The sequence below is a fragment of the Podarcis raffonei genome, chromosome 1 (assembly GCF_027172205.1).
Source record: "Podarcis raffonei isolate rPodRaf1 chromosome 1, rPodRaf1.pri, whole genome shotgun sequence".
NCBI lineage: Eukaryota > Metazoa > Chordata > Lepidosauria > Squamata > Lacertidae > Podarcis > Podarcis raffonei.
This window is the reverse complement of record NC_070602.1, coordinates 105760708-105780607: the sequence shown is the minus strand read 5'-3', so window position 1 is coordinate 105780607 and position 19900 is coordinate 105760708. Positions and strand designations below refer to the sequence as shown.

The window sequence follows — 19900 nt, the reverse complement described above, 5'->3', positions numbered from 1 at the left end:
TTGAGGGGGTAGATATTAATGTAGAATCATACAGGAAGGTAGATTCATGGGAAGCCTAATTGTGCAAGGAAGGGCAAAGGAGATCAGTAATAGGAAGGAATTTCCATAAGGGAAGTTGTTAACATGAGAAAGCAAGGTATTTAGGTGGAGTCGGTTGAGCAGGAAGGGAAACTGATGGGGAGAAAGAAAAGGACACTCTGGGGACAAGAGGAGGGAAGAGTAATCAAAAGACTCATGTTTTAGGATGGAACCACAAGCAGGGCAGAGGTGTTTAGAGAGAAAGGATGAGAACCAACGGGAAAGGTTACTTAGAGGGTAAATGAGTGGATCTTTGGAGGAGGCGATGAAGGAAAGGAGAAAAACTGAGCAGCAGCGATGTTTTTAAGGACATTAAAGGGGCTGAATAAGCAAGGAAGGGATAGGCAGTTTAAGCAGAGCCAAACAAAGCAGAGGAAACACATTTTTACCAAGGGAGGGTCTAATTATGGAGCTTGGCAAATCTGGTGTGTGTGAGAGAGGGGGTGCTGGGGGGGGATAAAAAGCAAAAACAAAAAGCAGATATTCGTAAAGGGGACAGAGTAAGATGGGAAGGGAGAGGCGAGCAGGAGGCAAAAAAAGAGCAGAGCAAAAACCATTTTCGAGCAGGAGATCTGAGCTCAGGCAGGCTGGAGAGGAAGCAGGTAAGCCAGGGAAGAGGCGAAGGAGGGAGAGTTTTGAAAGAAGCTTAAGAAGAACAAGGGGAAGGTGGCTGGGGGAAAGGTCCGGGGGAGTGAAGATTTCCTTCCTCGCTCCCTTCATCCAACCCAGGAAGATTCCGCCCCCCCAACACAGGTTGCTCCTTTCTGTACCCCTCTTTTCCTGCACCCGCCGCAGCGCTGGGTGCTGAGCTCCCTTGCTTCCCTCCCTCCTTCCCTCGGAGACAGAGCGGCTGAGATACCTCCACTCACCGCGTTCAGGCGGAGCGGGCTGGGCTGGGAGGGGGGCGCCCCGCCGGCGCTGGGTCTCGGCTTGCGCGGAGGGGCCGCAGCCACCCCGCCGGGAAGGGCCCCTACCCCGGGGTGTCCATGATCGTGCTGCTAATGTGCCACCGCCGAGCAGCACAGAGGAGTCCTCCTCCTCCTCCTCCTCTTCCTCCTCCTCCTCCTCCTCCCTCCTCGCAGGCTCTCTGCTCCCGCTTCTTCCCGCCCCTTCGCTTCTCCTCCTCCCTTCTCGGAGCTAGACGTCAACAAGGCGCCCTGCCCTGCGCCTCGCCCCGATTGGAGCAGCCAGCCTCGGGAGGGGTCGCCATTGGCCGCCGGCTCGCGTCAAACCGGCCAATGGAGGGGAGGCCTGAGGTTGCTAAGGTTACTGATGCTGTGAGGAGACCCGGCGGAGTGGAAGAAGGGGAGGCTGCGGTTCCTTCAGGCCAGACGGGCGTTTTGCAGGGGGGGCGGCCGTTGGGTGTGTATAACTGTTGGGACTTCCCGGGGTGGTGGTCGTGGAAGTGGAATTATTATGTGGTACCAGGAAGGGAAAGATAGCCGTGATAAAAATAAAATAAAAACTGGATGAGGAAGGAGTAAACGCGCAGGCGGATCCTGTGGCCACTGGTGACTGTGGGGATCGCCCTCAAGACGCAGCGCATGATCATAGGATGGCAACCCTTGCGCTGTTCTTTCTGCGCGGGCGCGCAAGCACACGCACGTGTGGGCTCCTCATTTCCCGCCAGAAAAGGCTCCACCTTTTCAGTGTTTTGTTTTTTAAAAAAGAACGATTGTTAGAACTGTAGGGACCCCAAGGGTCATCTAGGGCAACCCCTTGCAATGCATGCAGGATGAGTGGGGGGAAGGGGATGGGGGACAAAGAAGGTGGTAATTAAAATTCATTTTCTGGACTTTCCCCATAACTGTCTGCGTGCCCTTTGCATGGCTGCTTTTTAATCGGAATGGAGGGGGTGCTTGCTTCGGATACTGAACTTGTAATCAGGTGTCACATTGGGTACTCTTGTGGTAAAATGGTGGATTTCCCATCCCAAACTCAGGCTTCTCCATTTATATTTCTGAGTGAAGCAGAGGTTCTTCTCTATGGCTATAGAATCAAAGGGTGGGTAGCTATTCCAGAGGAGATAATACAAAGAATGTTTGTTATGTAGAATTCTCAGGTCATATTGTGCCTATTCCTGGAGACAGTTCCTATTGTGTTTTCTGTTCCTGATTAATTGCTGTCTTCATTTTATTTTTGGTGGGGTTGTGGTGGAGGTTTTGGGAATGCCATTAAATAATGTTAATGTTAATGTATTCATACAGTAGGGGTGCGGGTGGCGCTGTGGGTTAAACCAGAGAGCCTAGGACTTGCTGATCAGAAGGTCAGCGGTTCGAATCCCCGTGACGGGGTGAGCTCCCGTTGCTCGGTCCCTGCTCCTGCCAACCTAGCAGTTCGGAAGCATGTCAAAGTGCAAGTAGATAAATAGGTACTGCTCCAGCGGGAAGGTAAACGGTGTTTCCATGTGCTGCTCTGGTTCGCCAGAAGCGGCTTAGTCATGCTGGCCACATGACCGGGAAGCTGTCTGCAGACAAATGCCGGCTCCCTCGGCCTATAGAGTGAGATGAGCGCGCAACCCCAGAGTCAGTCACAACTGGACCTAATGGTCAGGGGTCCCTATTCATACAGTGGAGGAAATGCTGTTTTTACAGTTACCGTCTTCTCCTCATCTCTAAAGCTAATAAGTGAGTAGGGTGTAGAACCAATATTGGTGGTGCAGAATATTCCATGGTGGAGAAATCACCGCCTTCATAGTTGTGGGGCAGGGTGGCAGGTTTTTTTTCATTTTCCTTCTCCTTGACTCCAGTGGGAGGGGAATTACGACACTCCACCACAACTGACATAGCTTCTGTTCCCTTTGAGGCCATGTTGACCAAACAGGGGAGCCTAGGATAACACTAGCAGCTTCATACCCAGTGTTTCTCGAGAATTCCAAGAAACCAAAAAATCAGTGCAGTTTTGAAAGCTTCAGTCTGCCATCTTGATTCAAAATGACATCCATTTGTATAAAAACATAGACTAAAATCTGCTCCTTGAACTCAAGAAACATCGTGTAAAACTTAGTTATCTATCTTAAGAAATGTCTAAATGTATCGTGAACATACAACTTCCCAAAATATTTAGTAGTTGTTATAGAGCAGTTATTATTCTCATATAACATCCTCTTTGTTTTTAAATCATATGATTGCCTCCAGACTGCAGCAATGCTGATTCTTTCTTGATTGTCTAAATACAAAATGCCAGTGTACTGCTTTCTTTCAATCCTCTTGATGATTCTTCCCTTCAATCCTATTGAGATGCTAGCTGTTGCTAGTTGTGATTGAGGTACAGCTATGCTATACTAAATAGAACCACATCCATTGTGAGATTAAACATTAAACATTCACAAGCTTTAAAAACGGAAATGCAGGAGACAAGAAAGAGCCTTCAGCAATGTGCAATAGGGAGGAGAGCTTGTGTCAGAATAGGGTGTGTTACAAGTATACAATAATGTCCCACTTCTCATTTCTGGAATGTTGGAGGCTACGCTGTGTGTTTATGGCACAGGGTTTTAACTTGGCACTTATGCCTTTCTCCTGCAGTAATGTAATTGTTATGCACTAACCACTCCAGGCTGGAAGAATCCCAGGCACCTGCTTGCCTAAATATTTGATAAAAGTGCCTTAAGAACTTCAGATTTGTGTTGCAGCTGTGATCAGCACTGATACTGAAAAGTTGGAAGAGAGTAAGATGCTATTGTAAGAAACTGCCAATGAGTAGGGTTGCCATATTTCATGACACCTCAAAAGTTGTTGAGCTTTTTTTAGACAAACCCCAAAGTTGATGAACAATTTTTCGATCCAGAACAAACCACCACCTTCCAGATAGTCTCCCCGGACATCACTTCTGTCTTTGAAATCCCATTCCAGGTATATGGCAGCCCTAAATAATGGTGTAGTCCTGTACTTGAGATCTGGGGTTGTGTGATTTGGTGAAAGTCCTTCCACACTGGAGGATGACCAAACCACTGCCGCTATGATATTCTATAATCCTTCAGTCCACGACCTCACTCAAAAATCCCCATTGACTTCAGCATGTCCTGGCTCATCCTCTTATCTGGTTGGCAAAATATATTTTTTCCCCTTTCCTGGGTGGCCCTTGAACCTTTGTCCCAGGAGTGCTCTGTGTGCTTTCTGGAGGCATCCTATCCTAGGAGCTATGTGGGTGCTGAACTGCAGGGTTTTTTCCCCTTCCCCTTTGCATTTTGTACTCCAAAACAGTGGTTGTGAGTACTACAAGGGGATTCAAGCTGCAACTTGTAGGGATCCCTGGAGCCTAGCTTTGCCAATGTTGCCTGTGCTGATGGATTGGGTTTGCTTTGGTATTGTTCTGTATGTTGTGGTGGGATGTGTGTGTACTGGGAGCATGTCCCAGAGGTGAGTTCATTGCATCCCTCTGCATGTGGGCATGATTGTTAGACACTGGTGGTGTTTCCAGTGATGATGGATGCCTGCTGGTCTTCTTTAAGAAAACATTTTTGTATTTTATGTGTGTTCCTCTCCATGCCTGGGCTAATCATGTATAAGAATGTGGTCATCGTTTTGCAGGCGTAGAGGCATATATACCACCCCGGGCGTAATGGAAGTGTAGGACTGCTCTGTAATTTTCCTTAGGAGACATTCCAAATGGCTACTTTAACACTAAACACAGCTTGTGAAACTTTTCTCTCACAGTTTCTGAGGGCAAGAACAGAACAAAAAAAAAAATCAGTTCTTGGATCGCTGACAGTCTTTAAGATTACATACCACAAGACCATCTAGGAGCAAAATGGAATTTGATAACATAGAAGCTCTGTGAAGCTTAACTTTCTGTGGCACATCCATTTCCAAGAGTTTCTGAAATATTGTGCTGTAGGTGATTAAGAAAAAAGAACTATAATTGGGGTTTGTTTAGAGATGCAATATACAAAAAGCATGGATTGGTTTCCTGCTCTCAGAATAAGGAGCTTGGCTTTATAGCTGATTGATGTTCTAGTATAAGTGTGATAACTTTAGAAAAGTTTCACATGGTTATCACTTTTTCCATTCATAACTATTGTAGGCGACTCAGACTTCTGCATTGAAATTTTTATAGTGGACTCTGCGTCTAATACCCAGCCCTAAACATATTATATGGAACTAAGTCCTATTGAAATAAATTGGGCTAGCTTGCAAGTAATGATTTTAGGATAAGAGTGTTAATGTGATAGGATTCCTCCCTTCCCGACTCCCCTGGGTCTCCATCCTCAATTTTGTTGGTTGGCTATAATTTCATTTAGTGCTGCTGATGTTACATCGTAAACTTCCAGCTAAAGACCTTCAGGCCTAATTACAGCTTTAATGTGTAACCACTTCTGGATTGAGTCCAATTTTTGTATAATACACTATTGTGCTCATGCCCTGGGCTGATGCTATTGCACACAAATAAAAGCTTGTTACATGATTAGAAACATCTTCTTTTGGGTGTGAAGCTAAGCTAACTTTTATGTAAAAGTATGAATATAATAACCAAGGCAGCATACAGTCACTTGTAAAGATCCTATGCCAATTTGCAGTGGGCAGTTATCTGTCAGCATATTGCAGAATATTCCATAGTTGTTTCAACAAAGCTTATGGAAAGTTCAAAAATGTTTAAACTTCTAAATTAAATTGTAACTGATATTTCTTTTGAAGGCGCCTTGAATACTGTACGTGGAATGAACATACAGTATTTCCTCATGGAAGTAAGTTTGTTTTAAATCAGTGAAAATTCTGTTTAAATGTGTGTAAGTTGTTCATAATTTTGCAGTTTAATTTAAAAATAAGAACAGAATGGTTTTGGGTTGGTGGGTTGTGATAAAATGGCTGCTTCTTCACTGTATTTCTGAGCAAATAAAGAGTAAGATTTGGAATGTAATTTATATTTGATGCAACAGTTTCTTGCTCCAAATGTTCAGCATGTTCAACAGATGGACATTTCTCGACCCTTGTAATTTTTCTGTGGTGGTCAGTGATGTAGGTTTCCTGAAAATTTTTGAACTGGGGTAATTTGCATAGTATAATTTTCAGTTTGCATCAGAAATTTTTCTAGTGCCCAAGAGAGTGATCTAATTTAGCATGCTTACTTTACTTGCTTAGCACTGTATTTGCAGTTGGCATCCATTCACTGTTACTAATGAACTTATGGGTAGGAAAATTTTCCACAGGGAAGAAAAAGCACTAGGGGGAAAGTTCTGTTTTGGAAGATGTTCTGCCCCACAAATAAAAACAAATAAACAAGGCAAAAGATGTGGTTGGTTTTACTGTTGCTGCTTTATTTAAGTTCTCATAGGCTTTGTTCAGACTTATTTATTATTTACTTATTTTAAAATATTTATATACTTATGTGTATCCAGAATTTCCTAGCAGTTACAAATTAAAACTGCATCAAAAAACCGAACAATAAAATGAATACAATCAGCAGAATTAAAACTAAGCAGCTGTGAAATCCTGGGACCTTAGAGTGAAGAATGGATAATAATAATAATGGCATCCACATGGGTACACAGTGGAAAGTGTGTTATGTGAGCAAGATAACCTGTGCATCCTGGCGTAGTAGCCTTACCTTCATACATTTTCCATTACAAATATTTGAATTCTGATGTGCATAGGTGCTATATGACATGTAGCTCTCTTACATCTGTGGGAGTGGGTGCATAACTGAGGCACCAGGTTTTTCCAGCATCATTATAAAATTCTGTTCCATCATCAAATCAGTATGTTACATTTGCAAGAGAAAATCTGTTCTCTGGTCATACTTCAGGAAATTATGATGATATCTAAACTTAAAGAACTACACAGGAATCATTGGCTTGATGAAAATCCATTCAGTATTCCTGAAGTTGTGAGGCTTCAAAGTTCCCAGTTTAGTCAGTCATTTCATTTAAGAGCAAGTTACTCAGCACATGCTAATTGTCAGACTGACACTTCCCAGATGGAAGCTGCTTCCCAAAAGGAAAAAAAAAAGGCTGTTGCCAGAGTTAGAAGACAGCTGCAGTGGAAGGCAGTAAGTGGGAAGGGAGAGATGCTATACGTGTTGCTTGCATGGGATGTGCTAGTGCATGTGTACATTTTTATGAGAGAGGAGCTGCCACAATTTCACTTGGAATTGTAGACTTTGGTATGGCTCACTTTCTCTAATGATCTGCTGCTCATCTCTTTGAGATCTCTGCTGTGATCTTTTGATTTGAAGCCTGTGATAACATTTGATTGCATTCTGGGGTTGTTATACGCAACTTTGTCTCAGCTTTAGTATTCTCTCACAGGGCAACATGCCGGGGTAACAGTAATGGACTATATTGTATGCCTAGTACACTTCCTGATCCATAGACAATCTAATAATGTTAAAACCAGGCATAATATAGGTATAACAATAGAAACAGTCTGCTCTGCAGGATGGATGTAAACTGATTTCTGAGATAACCGGTTGAAAAACCCCACATGTATATTAAAGTGAAATATAAAACTATTTTGTTTTAAAGCTCTAATAAAGTTAACATTTTCCGTGTACACACCCAAGTTGCTGTTATTAAGTAGGGTAAGAAAAGCCTTCCATTTAAGAGGAGTTGAGGCACTTACACTGACTAATGCAGCAAAAAGCATAGAAATTGTCCTTTAAAGTGTCCATTATAACTTCTGCATCATGTACGCAGCAAATGAAGGTCCTCTGTCTTGTACTTGCTTAAAACTTAGCCTCTATGCACTCTGTGCAGGATAAAAGGAGCAAAATAAAGGAAAAGGTGGTTCTTGCAATTATGAATAAACACGTATGCCATGAATAAGAGTTCTCCACCCCTACTGTAATCTGTTCAGTTGTGGGTGGGTTGGATTGTTTGAGCAGCTGGCTGCCCATAGCCCCCAAGCCACCTCACTACTATAGTGCTACAATGCCATTCAATTCTGTTTTAGGCCTGTCAAAATAGGATGAGAGGTTTAATACTTCACACTGGGGTATATTGAATGTATAAGAAAGGAATAATGTGATAAATTTAGGGTACCAGAGTCTGTTAGTGAATGGTAGAAATTAATAAACTGTAGTATGTAGATAATACTTGGCATATGAGGGGGAAATGCAAGCTGCAGACCTGTGCCAGACAAGAAATCCATATGTTTCAGACTGGGCTAGCTAAATGCAGAGCCATTGAGAAATAATGGGGAGCCAGGTACTGGGCCTTTAAGGGCAATTGACAATGCAAAAAATTATCCATCCCCTGCTCTGAGGAATGGACAGAGACAGGAGATTTGGGAGGTTGCCAGGATGATGGCAGGAAGGGAGGCGTGATGTCATAGAAAAATATGTCATTTTTGAAACATAAAAGTGTTCTGGGAACAAAAAGTAGGCAGAACTCTATGCAGTGCTGGATGAAGGAGGCTGCACTGAGAGACAGTGAGCCATGATTGATTGTTGCTTTTGATCTGAGCTTGCTGACACTATGAGAGGGGCAGTGAGAGACACATTTCACGTATAATGTTCTGTGCCCTCTCCACTGAAGACTTTAGGTGTAAATATGTGTGAAATAAACCATATTTCTTAAAGACACTAGTTTCCTCCATCCCTCAATTTCCCCAACAGAAACATAACCCTGGGCGAGCACCTGGGACCCCCTACAATCTTGCTACCACCTGGCAGAGATTCAGGGTGGCGTGCAGCCTTCATGGCACTATCTTTAAGGCAGGGGTGAGAAGTCTGCAGCTCCCGACTTCGCTGAAGCCCAACTCCCGTTGCTCCTGACCATTGGCCATGCTGGCTGGGGCTGATAGAAGCTGGAGCCCAGCTACATCTGTGAGGCCACAGGTTCCTCCTGCCTGCTTTAAGGGGCCTGTAATGAAACCTCGGCTACTTGCCTGTGGTGATTGAGTCCTGCTGGGTGTGTCTCATTTGTTGTATGTCTCTATACATATGCTGGAGGGGAAGGAAATGTTTATGAGCTGCTCTGCCTTGCTACGAGATGTCTGTATTTTGTGTGTGTTAGCTTATTTCTAATAAAAGGGAAGCTATTCATGAACAAAATTGCCTCTGCCAAGTGTTCACCTGAGAACTATTGGGGTATGGAAGCCTGAGTACCCCACCCCTGGAACCCACAGGCAACTGCACGTATAATTGTACATGATATATTTCTCAAGTTGGGGCTGCATCAACTATCTACTATCCTTCCTGCCTTGCAGTGATTGCGTTGAATGAGATAAGAGCCCCCCCCCCGGTTTGTTTTAGATATGCTCCAGCACCCCCTTTTCTGCAAGAAATTCCATGGAATTCCATGCGATTTATTTTTGAGGAGATATGTATAGGATTCCGCTTCTAGCCTTAATAATGCTCTTCAACAATCTGACGAAACAGAATTTAGGCTGACAGGTCTATAATTTCCTGGATCTAGTTTTTTTAACTTGAAGTTATGTTGGCTGCCTGCCAATCGCTCAGTACTAAAAAGGCTGTTTTTAGTGATGTTGCATATTTTAGTTTAAAGATCAACAGTTTCACAATGCAGGGTTCCAGCTGCACCCAAAGGTGGGTGTATTTATGGAGGTGGCAGGAATCAAATTCTTAATTCTCATCTCAGATCCAAGAAAAGTAATTCCTACTTAACATTATTGCCAGCTTCAATCAGCAGCAGGAGATAAGCATTATAACAATCACAGTCCACAGCAACCCTTTCTGACGGCAATTAATGTGCCTACCAAGCAGCCTACCTGCCTGTTGATGCTGTGCCTCAAAGGTACACTGAGAATATTAATAGAATACTAAGGTGATGAGCCATATAAGAAAGGAGCTGAAAATCCGGGGATCCTGCATGCCTTGGAGATACAAATCTGTATACACCATGCATACAGAAAGAACGTTGCAATGTAAACTTTATATGTTTCCTCTAGTTCAGGGTTTGGCAGACTTGAGGTTTGCTTTGGTTTTTTACTAGGACCCCAAGATCCACTGACCAGAGCCAGGTGCAAAATATCCCCTTAGAATTAAAGAATTCTGAGCTAAATAAGTCTGAGTGCCAGAATTGAACTGAGCTCACATTTCTTCCATACAAAAATTCACTCTTGGTTACCCACCCCTGCACCCAGGCACCACCACTACTGGTTTTCTTCTTCATTTCAACAGAATAATTGTGTATGTGTAAAGAATTTATTTTGTTGCTAAAAAAGTCAGTCATCACCCAGAGAGATCTACCAATAGAGCCTGATCTGCTTTGAAATCAGTTGAAATCAGTGGTTGTTTTTACACTAGGACCTTTTAGCACTGCTGAGACAGTGTTTTTCTGTAATCAGCCAGAAGTAGAATTAAAATGATGAGTCCATGCAGCACGTAATAATGTTTGTTACATGACGACAGAGCCTTCTATAATGTTTACTTATGAGGAAGTCCTTTTCAGCAAAGGTTCCCTGCAAAGCTGCTTTCTTGTGGACTTCTGTCACTAATTGGTTTGTTTAGACATGGCATAGCATTAGTGATGAATGATCCCTTAGTCGGTTCCTACCCCAACCCCCCCCTTTAAAAAACAGCAAAGTAGTGGTATTTATCAGTAAAAGGGAAAAAGAACCAGTAACTAAAGCACCAGCTCCTATAGTTTGGATAATTGGAAATTAGTGTTTCTTGCATACAGTTACACTTTTAGTTTGCTATTTGGTGTTACAGTTTGTTATGGCACCCAAACCTATGGTTAGTGCTTTCTGTCCAAACCAGAATTGGAACACTGCACACCAGTGTTCAAGAAGGGAGGTGAGTGTGCAGAAGCCCACAAGTCATTCTGATCTTCCAAACCACAGTTTCATGGATTGTCTAAGGACGTGTAGATGTTCTCCACAGGTCTGTTTCTTTAAAAAAGAATTAAATAGCAGCACAGTAGGAAACTGATTAGAACCTTGGTACATGGGGAAGGATTAGCTATTTCTCCCACATCATGGTCCTGATGAAAAAAATGCCCCTCAAACAACTATTTGCCTTGGGGATGAAGCTGGCATTGGTGACAATGGTAGCTTTCCTCTTGTGACAAATAGCAGCTTGGAGATTGGGACCATGGTGCAGGGGAAATGTTTAGCCCCCAACCCCACCCCTTTTCACATGCCCCGTTCCCAATCCTAATCAGGTTTGCCCCCTGCCCCCCTCACACTGCTATTATTTGTTTAAAACATATTTGAAATGCATTCACACATTAATTGTATCTTCTAGTTTGGCCCTGAACAGAGCCAAAAAGTGGGCTTCACTGTTGCAAAGAGACAGGGAGAGCATCTCTGCCTGCCTCCCATCAAATCCAGCACTATAGAAGAACCTCTTTTGAAAAGTAAACCACGAGCTTCCAAAATATCTACTATTTGCACAATCAGGACTGAGTTAAACTATGCCGAGTACTAATTTCCCTCTAGTTGCAAACTGTTGCTAATTAAACGCCACTGCAGAATCAAGGTAGTCTTGTTCTGAAGGGCTCTGTGTGATAATGTTCCTATTCCCAATTATGCTCTTTTAATTTTCTCTTCTCCATCTTAACATCTCCTAAATGTATCCTCGGCTCATCTCTCCCTCTCCTTCCTATACAGGCATATTTGTGCTGAAGAAATAATATATTTGGGGAAGGCTTTTAGTACTAAATGTACGGAAAAATAAATGATACAAAATATAATATTGTGACTATGACACAAATATATATAAATAATCCTGTGTCTAGATAAAACTGTTTTCTAGCAATGTATTGCATAGATGCTTCAGTAGTATTTTGTGTTAATTTAGATTCATGTCTTCTTTGTGTTTCATAATGGAACTATGCTGCTCGCTCTCTTAATATTGAAGGCACTGGCTTTACTGCACTGAATGGCAAAATGGTTGTAATTCTTTTTCCTCTCTGCAGAATGATGTCTCTGAATAGTAGGCTGAATGTTTAGATCAGTTCCCCCTCAAATCGCTCTTCCTGATTTAGACTTCACCCGTATCTCCCTGAAAATAATACAACATCCAATATGCTTCTTTGCTTCTCTATATATTTAACAAAAATACAAAACTACTTCCTTCCTGCTCCACTGCTCAGTCTAGTAAAGTATTTTCATAACAATCACAGGATAAAAACATCCTGTTTGTATGCACTCCTTTATATGCTTGGCTATATGTATGTAAAATGTGCATCTTCCAACTATTCTATTAATGGCCGCCAATCTTGCATAAAGTAAATGTGGGCAGATGCACCTGGTTCTGCTCCACTGAGTTATAGGAAGAATTGAATTATTATTATTTTTTACTTGTCAAAACCCCAAAGTTTATCACAGTGGAGTAGCGTCTGTACATCGGGGCTGGTGAAACCAGCTCCTGCCAGGGACACAGACCCAGGATGCACACAAAAATCACCTGTCAGACTATGGAATGTCTGGTGTATGTGTGTGGCGATGCACCACCACTGTCACAGAAAGATAAAAAAAGGGAGAAGACCCCCTTATCTTTCTCTGTGTATTGGTTTTGGCTGCACAGGATATATGGATCTATAGGAGATCACTATGGGAAAACCTGTTTCCACTGCTGGCTGCATAGATGTTGGTCCTACAGACTTAGATGGAATTTATTTATGCTTAGAATCTTAGCCAAAGCACTTAGGGCCAAAATGAGAGTCTGTAACAGATAATAGAATTTAACAGATGATGTTAGCAGAATATAATATTGGCACTGGGTAATAGTCTTGCTGCTGCTAGATAAACATCTTGGCATTGCTTTCCATTTATCAAAAACAAATTCTGAGGCACAGTCAAGGGACTCTTTTGTCATGCAAGAAGCATTGCACTTTTACAGCAGGCTTCTGTTACAGTGACTTTATTTCTTTTACATTTAGTGACTGATGTAGATTTAATCATTTTATCTGATGGATGCCAATGCAGAAGAGTGATAGTTGTTCACCCTACCATTATTGGAAAGTGCCTCCTCTCTGCAGTAGGGAACAAGGAAAGTTATGTTTTGAATCAGTCAGCTGAAGGTCAGGTTACATATATTGGGGGGGTGGAACAAGCCAAAACTTGGTTTGCTTTCTTTTGAAAAGGCAGTTAAAATTTCAGTGGTGTAAAGAGTGTGAGAAAGATCCACATGTGGGTGATCAGCATTATAGGTGTCACTGGGATCAGTGCTTTTGCTTTCTGACTAGGAAGTGGAGCTAACAGGTTGGCAAAACTGAATTCTATTGGTGGAGAAAGCTGTGAAAATCACCACTGTAAAAATTCAAGATCTTGGCAAAAAGCCATTTATGTTTACTTGATGAGTCTTGCTGTTGAGCTTCTCCTTTGCACCAAGACTACACCTGTTGTAACCCCCCACTCCTACCCCAAACTGAATGAAAGGCACCAAATTACATTATGGCAAGCTTACAGAGTTTCAGCACACTTCTTGTACAGCAGGATGTCATTCCTGCCTTTGCCTGTCTGGAATTGCAAAAACAAGCATCTGACAGGACGCAATACATGATTGGTGGTCAGCGTTTTGGCACAGATTTCAATCACACTTCACAAAGTGCATAGGACGGTAACTGTACCGTCCCTTGGCCAAAGAAGTAGAGAAAGCTTCTTGTGTTGCTCCAGCAACTGATAGTTAGGAACTTATACTCTGTTTTGGGAGTATGTTACGAGGTGTGATCAATTCCCTGAAGGCTGACTTCATGGTTGGTCCATCTGATTAAGAGCAAGGATCAAGCACCCTGCTTGCAGCTCTGGGGTTGTTTATTGATTGCCTCTTCCTCTCTGATGATACATACCAAAGAAAAGACATTGTAGTCCTATGCCATTTATGTTCGGTGGGGGTTTCTCCCAAGTAAGGGTGCACTGTATTGCAGCCTGAAATTTAAAATCCTTCTCTCTTTTTCTGAATTAAGCCCTTTGAAAAGGACAAGCTTACTGTCTGCTACTGTCTAACTCTGAAATGCATGCATTTGGTCAGCAGAAATGGTTTGTATAGGGGTTTTGTAAAAAAGACAAAACCCCAGCTGAATTGCTTGATTCAAGTTAGCTTGGCAGACATGGGTGACTTCAGTTCCTGCTTTCACATACTCCCTTTCAAACCTTTCCTCATATCAATAGACATTTAGACTTTTTTATTTGGGGGGGTGTTGTGTTTCAAAGTTCATTGCACCAAATGTGCTCCTTTTTGCTAAAGGAACCATACAGGGATTTGCTGGAGAGATCTTGTGAGAACCCCCAATTTCATAATAATGTGCTATTATTTCATAAAAGAGATGAACTAATTCTTATTCATACTGTCAGAAAGAATTCCATAATATTAAGTTGGTTGGATTTAAATGCTGACTGGATGTCATAATTCCACATTGTGTTAGATTCTATTGAATTCAAAAGCAAACAGATGAGTAGAGACCAAAGGGCAGCTTCCAATATTTGAAGGCTATAAATGTCAGATGCAGTTTCTAGATTCAGGACATATGAGCCTAAAAATACTTCTGTTAGATCAGTCCAAAGGCCAATCTAGTCCAGCATTCTGTTTGCACAGTGGACAAGCTGAAGTCTATGGGAAACCCACAAGCAGAATATGAGTGTAATAACCTGTTCCCACACAATGGTCTTCAGCAACTGCTTCTGCTCCTGGAGATAAGCTTGCGGTTATGAATATGACTAGTGGCTATGGAAAGCCTTATCCTCCACAAGGACTTCTATGATAAATGTTTTGATACTGGAGTATGTATCTGAACTTCAGCAGAAGTGTACAGTGGTACCTCGGGTTACGAACTTAATTCGTTCCGGAGGTCCGTTCTTAACTCGAAACCGTTCTTAACCTGAGGCGCACTTTTGCTAATGGGGCCTCCTGCTGCCAGTGCGTGATTTCCGTTCTCATCCTGCGGCAAAGTTTGCAACCCGGAGCAACAACTTCCGGGTTAGCAGAGTTTGTAACCCAAAGCGTTTGTAACCCGAGGTACCACTGTATAATGGTTCTGGACCTAAAGCTGGCCTTGTGTAGGTGGTTCAATAGATAGAAGTACATTTTTGCAGCTTACGAGTGATATATTGCTTTGGTCCTTGTTCACAGCATCCTGTGCTTATACAGTACTATTATCTTTTAAATTAACATAGAAAGAGCACTGCATCTATATATTTACATTTCCATTCTTTGAATGGGTAGACCAATTAACAGACCCTTAAACCAGAACAAAAGGAACAGACAACATTGGATGTCTTAAGTGTAATGCAGAAATGTTAAGCAACAGACCTTTTAAATAATCATCTAAACTAGTAAGAACACTAGTGGGCTTTGTTTCTTTTGAATTTTGTATAGATGACCAACTAATATGATATTTAGTCTTTGAAGGATTAAAAATAAGCATAGCAGTGTTGCCATTTAATTACATAGCAAAGTTATACTCTATTTTAATAGCGAGCATAAACCTATATTTAGTAAGAACCTAAGCAAATGCTACCAATTAAAAAAATTCAAAAGAAAATAGAGGTTTTTGACACAGCCTCATATTCAAGGATTTAATAATGGTTTTCTGCTTAAATGAAATGAGAGACAATGCAGTGGTCTGCAGATGGCAAAGACTGATGAATGTATGTAACTACGAAGCAGTGCTTATGTTCCTGTTCTTATTTGCTATGTCTGATCATAGTTATCCCTCATTTGGTATGGTGATTTACAGCACAGTCTCTCTAGCTGACCCTAATAGGCATACAAACTCAAATGGGAAGAGATGTTTCCTAAGACAGTGAGATCTACTCCATTAAGTCTAATGGTTGAAAACCTTACATTGAATTGGGCCCAGACATCTACTTGTAGCCAGTTAAGATGATGCTTTTTGAGTGGTATATGGTCCTGATGGTATCACCCTGGGGTTGCTGGTATGGTGCTTCTTGGTTGCTTCTTGGCATCCTTGAGCACTTATCTTCATGAGATCCAACCACTACAAACTACTTCCTTTCTCATGAGGTGGTGAGAGTGAGAACCGTCTCCCCTTTTGGAGTTGAAAGAGCAACTGCCTATTACCTCCTTCAGATCTATGAGATTCTCAAGGCATGATCGATACCCAACTGAGCTGCCACTGTGAGCCTTGTAAATCATGTAGAGGTGAAAGAGGAAGTGAGAAGAGAGATTCTCTGGAGAGAATGGAGGGGGGGAGAAAAATGAAGTGGTTTGCGACAGGAAGAATGGAGTGTCTGAAAGAGAGGGGAGGGTTGCATGTACACACACATCTTGGATCCAGTAAAACATATCCTCTGGAAATTTCTTCTTTTTCCAACACACACCATCAAATCACAGATCACATCTGTCACCATTGACTTAACTGTCGAAATTCCAGATCTGGTGTTTTCAGCCCTGCCATGGTACAAAAACACGGAGTTGTATGAATTCTCATAATTTCTGCTGTGGATTCTCACATCCCAATCACTTCACAGTTCATCTCTTTGTCCACATAGATGCTCTGCAATTTGTTGGTAGTTTTGTTATCCTTTTTATGGCTATCCTGTGTCCGTGAGGATTCATGCCTTGGATAAATGTTTTTGTGCTGTTTGCATGCATGGGATCTTTGATTTTTTTTGCGCAGTCTGCCAAAGTAAGCTTTATTTTGATATTGTTATGGGGTGGGGGGCATTTAGAATCATGCAACTTCAAGAAAATTCATTTTAATCTACTGGATCTGACTTTTACTCAGGCCCTATGAAAAAGTTACTGCTCACCATGCAACATCAAATGCCTGTGGGTAAACAATAGGGTGAAGATGTGGGGCTGTCCTACTAAGTAGTTGGTCAAGTGGTCTAATAATGGCCATGCAGTATTACGTAGATCAGATTCATAGTAGCAGTGGCTGCAACTTTAACAGATTCACAGTATTACATAAATGTGATATTAGGATTAGTATCACCCCTCCTTTACAAATTACACTTTTAATATTATACACGCTTTTCATTTCCTGTTAAGCATAATAAGCTATCAAATTAAACATTATATTAAAGGATATTTAAAACTACTTGCCTTCTATTCCCAACCCCAGTTTAATTCCTGTTTAGCCCTAAAGTGATATTTTAGAATGGCATATTATTCAGTCATAGAGACAACTTGCAGTGAGGTCACTCTTTACTTTAATGTATTGCCATGGAAATCTGGCATACAGTGATTGAAAACTGGGTAATCTGATCCCATCCTCACCCCCACAAGCTAATGTGAAAGATTCCTTTTTTTATTTCAGAGATTGCTTGATCATGCTCACAGGGAAAGTGTATTGCATAATTTTAAAACCCTATAAGGAATCTATCCAGTTTAGCCCAGTTCAGGCTTCTGCCTTTGGAACCAAAAGGAACTGAAGGTTAAAGGCTGTGCTTAAGTTTTGACCAAGAGCTGTGCTGCTTCTGTTTTTGTTTTTCCTTATCTCTTCTTCCACCACCTTCTAGCAAGTTGGTCTAGTAAGTTTTAGATTGATAACAGCAAAACACTTTAGCAGTTCTTACTTCAGATTACAGATATGAATTCATTTATACAGTGGTACATCAGGTTACATACGCTTCAGGTTATATATGCTTCAGGTTACAGACTCCACTAACCCAGAAATAGTACCTCGGGTTAAGAACTTTGCTTCAGGATGAGAACAGAAATCGTGCTCCGGCGGCGCGGCGGCAGCAGGAGGCTCCATTAGTTAAAGTGGTCTTCAGGTTAAGAACAGTTTCAGGTTAAGAACGGACCTCCGGAACGAATTAAGTACTTAACCCGAGGTACCACTGTACTTGGTTTAGTCCAAAGAACTCAGTATTGGCAACAGTATCCTGTAGGGAATGTTCAAAGAGCAATTGAAGATAAGGCTCTACCACCCCCATATGCCAAAATTATAGGGCAAAATTCAACCTTTCATTCTATTGCACAACAGGGTTTTCCACATACAACCCTCCCCCCCCCTTCAAAAAAAATTGACTCCGATTTGAATAATAGAATCAGAGAGTTGGAAGGGACTCCAAGGGCCATTTAATCCAACCCCCTGCAGTGCAGGGATCCTGCCCACAGCTGTCCCTGGGTGGGCTCAAATCACCAACCTGATGCATTAATCCATTGCACCACAGGTAGAGTTTGGAGGACCCGCAGAACAAGATGCAGAGGCGGGGGTCATTCTGTCTAGCAAGCTGTTAGGCTTGCACAAATGGAACATTCCGAATAGTGTCATGTTAAATTCCATCCATAGTTTGAAAGTAAACAGTTCATTGCGTATTTGACTTGTATGTGCCTTTTGCATCTTTATGTGTATTCTGCATAAATCATGAGAATATACTCCCAAATAGTATTGTTGATTCCAGCTATTAAAAACAAACAAACCATATCTTTTAAAAACATAGCCACCATAAATGTGTCATGGCCTCACCTGAAGACCCATTTAAGGTCTACTTCTTAGTATGACCTATTGAAATCAGGGGGTCATCTTTCTGATAATCTGTGATTAGGACTGAGCTGGAAAGACTAAAGAATGAAAAATAGCGATGGAATTTTAGCATAGTTTTAGGAGCAGGCACACACACTTTCAGGAAGCCTGTAAAACATGTACAAGCTTGCACTTGTATAACCAGCAGGAAATGTCTATATAAAAAAAAGATGAGGACACATGCCAACTCAGACAGAAACATTATTACACACAGACTTGGTGCTGAGATTAATTCAAGAATGCTATGGGTGCAATATGCTCAAGGTACTTTTAGGTTCAGCCTTTATAATGGTTGCCTGAGGGGCACCTGTTGCAAAAAGTGGCTTCTTACTAATTTTGCCTGGTACAGGAGCTCTGCCCTTTCTTGGAAAAGGATGACTTCATCATTACTATCCATGTACTGGTTACAGTAATCATGAATTCATTACCGGTATATGTCTCTGGAAACCTTGTCTCTGGAAAAGGTTTGGAAACTTCAAGTGACATGAGATATGGTGACTAGTTTATCAGCAGGGAGGCACTGCAATGCACACTTAAGGATTTGCATTGGCTTCCAATTTGTTGGAGTTTCTTCCCCTATAAAGTTCTAAATGGCCTGGGACCAGGATATCTTCTTCCAGGCAAACCTGGCTGGTCACTTATGTATTCTTGGGAAGTTTTTTCACTTGCCTCCACATGCAGAGCTAGGCTGGCAACAGTCTGGGTGGAACAGAGCCTTTCCTGTGATAGCATGCTTTTTCTGGAACTCGTTTCCTAGAAATACTCACAGACCTTCCTACTTTTTTATCCAGGCAAATACTATTTTATTTTTTTGAGCTTCCCTCTGATGTTATCACCATCTGCTAGTTTCATGACTTTTAAAATAACTGTGGCTACTTAAAGGTTGCTGCTGTTGTTTTAAAAAAATCTATAATTATTTTAATGTTTTGTTTTTAAAATTTCTCGGCTGTTAGCCACATTGTACACATACAGTCGAAAGGCAGGATAAACATATATTAAATAGATGAAAATAAAATAATAACACACCCTAAATAAATTCAGCTGTGAGGTAGCAATATTCGTACTGTCCCTAGAAAAAACATGGTCACAATGAGAATCAATATGGTTAATTTGGCAGCACATACGTTTCTGTATTCTCCTCTCCTGTTCGGTGTCTGGTTTTATTTTTATCCTTTGTACTTGTAAGCTGTCCCTCCCAGGTGGCTATCAGTTGCCAAGATTCTTTTTCTCCCTCGGCTTCAAGTACCCAGAAAGAATTCTTATATTCCAAAGGCATAAAAGAGGCAGTGTCAGGTGTATAAATAATTATTAGGAGAGTGACTAGTTAAGAGGAAAGTGAGTAGTTAATTCCAAATCATTTTAGCTGTCCCTTTACGTTTTTACTCTCTTTCTCAAGTTCTTCAGAACACACCCTCCTGAATTCCACCCTTCAGAATGTGGAAGGTGGACTCTTTTCAGATCTGCATTCAAATTCTAGATTCT

At 41.7% G+C, this 19900-nt stretch overlaps 2 protein-coding genes across 5 annotated transcripts in view; one reads left to right on the top strand and one right to left on the bottom strand.

Annotated features, from left to right (window-relative positions):
- Positions 1-1047, bottom strand: part of PKP4 (plakophilin 4) — a 93517-nt gene extending 92470 nt beyond the window's left edge. The window contains exon 1 of one of the 2 annotated variants that reach the window (XM_053407494.1): positions 948-1047. The gene's annotated coding sequence lies outside the window, so the exon portion shown is untranslated. Of the gene's footprint in view, positions 1-937 lie in introns of both variants that reach the window. The other variant, XM_053407529.1, reaches the window with a different exon arrangement.
- The window catches only part of CCDC148 (coiled-coil domain containing 148), a 107136-nt gene continuing 87894 nt past the window's right edge, over positions 659-19900 (top strand). Inside the window, exon 1 of one of the 3 annotated variants that reach the window (XM_053407566.1) lies at positions 659-680. Coding sequence is in view for 1 of the 3 variants with exons in the window: in XM_053407538.1 (XP_053263513.1) it covers positions 1065-1440 (376 nt within the window). In the remaining 2 variants the exon portion in view is untranslated. Of the gene's footprint in view, positions 681-1064; positions 1441-4071; positions 5762-19900 lie in introns of those variants that run through there. The other 2 variants (XM_053407538.1, XM_053407557.1) reach the window with 2 other exon arrangements.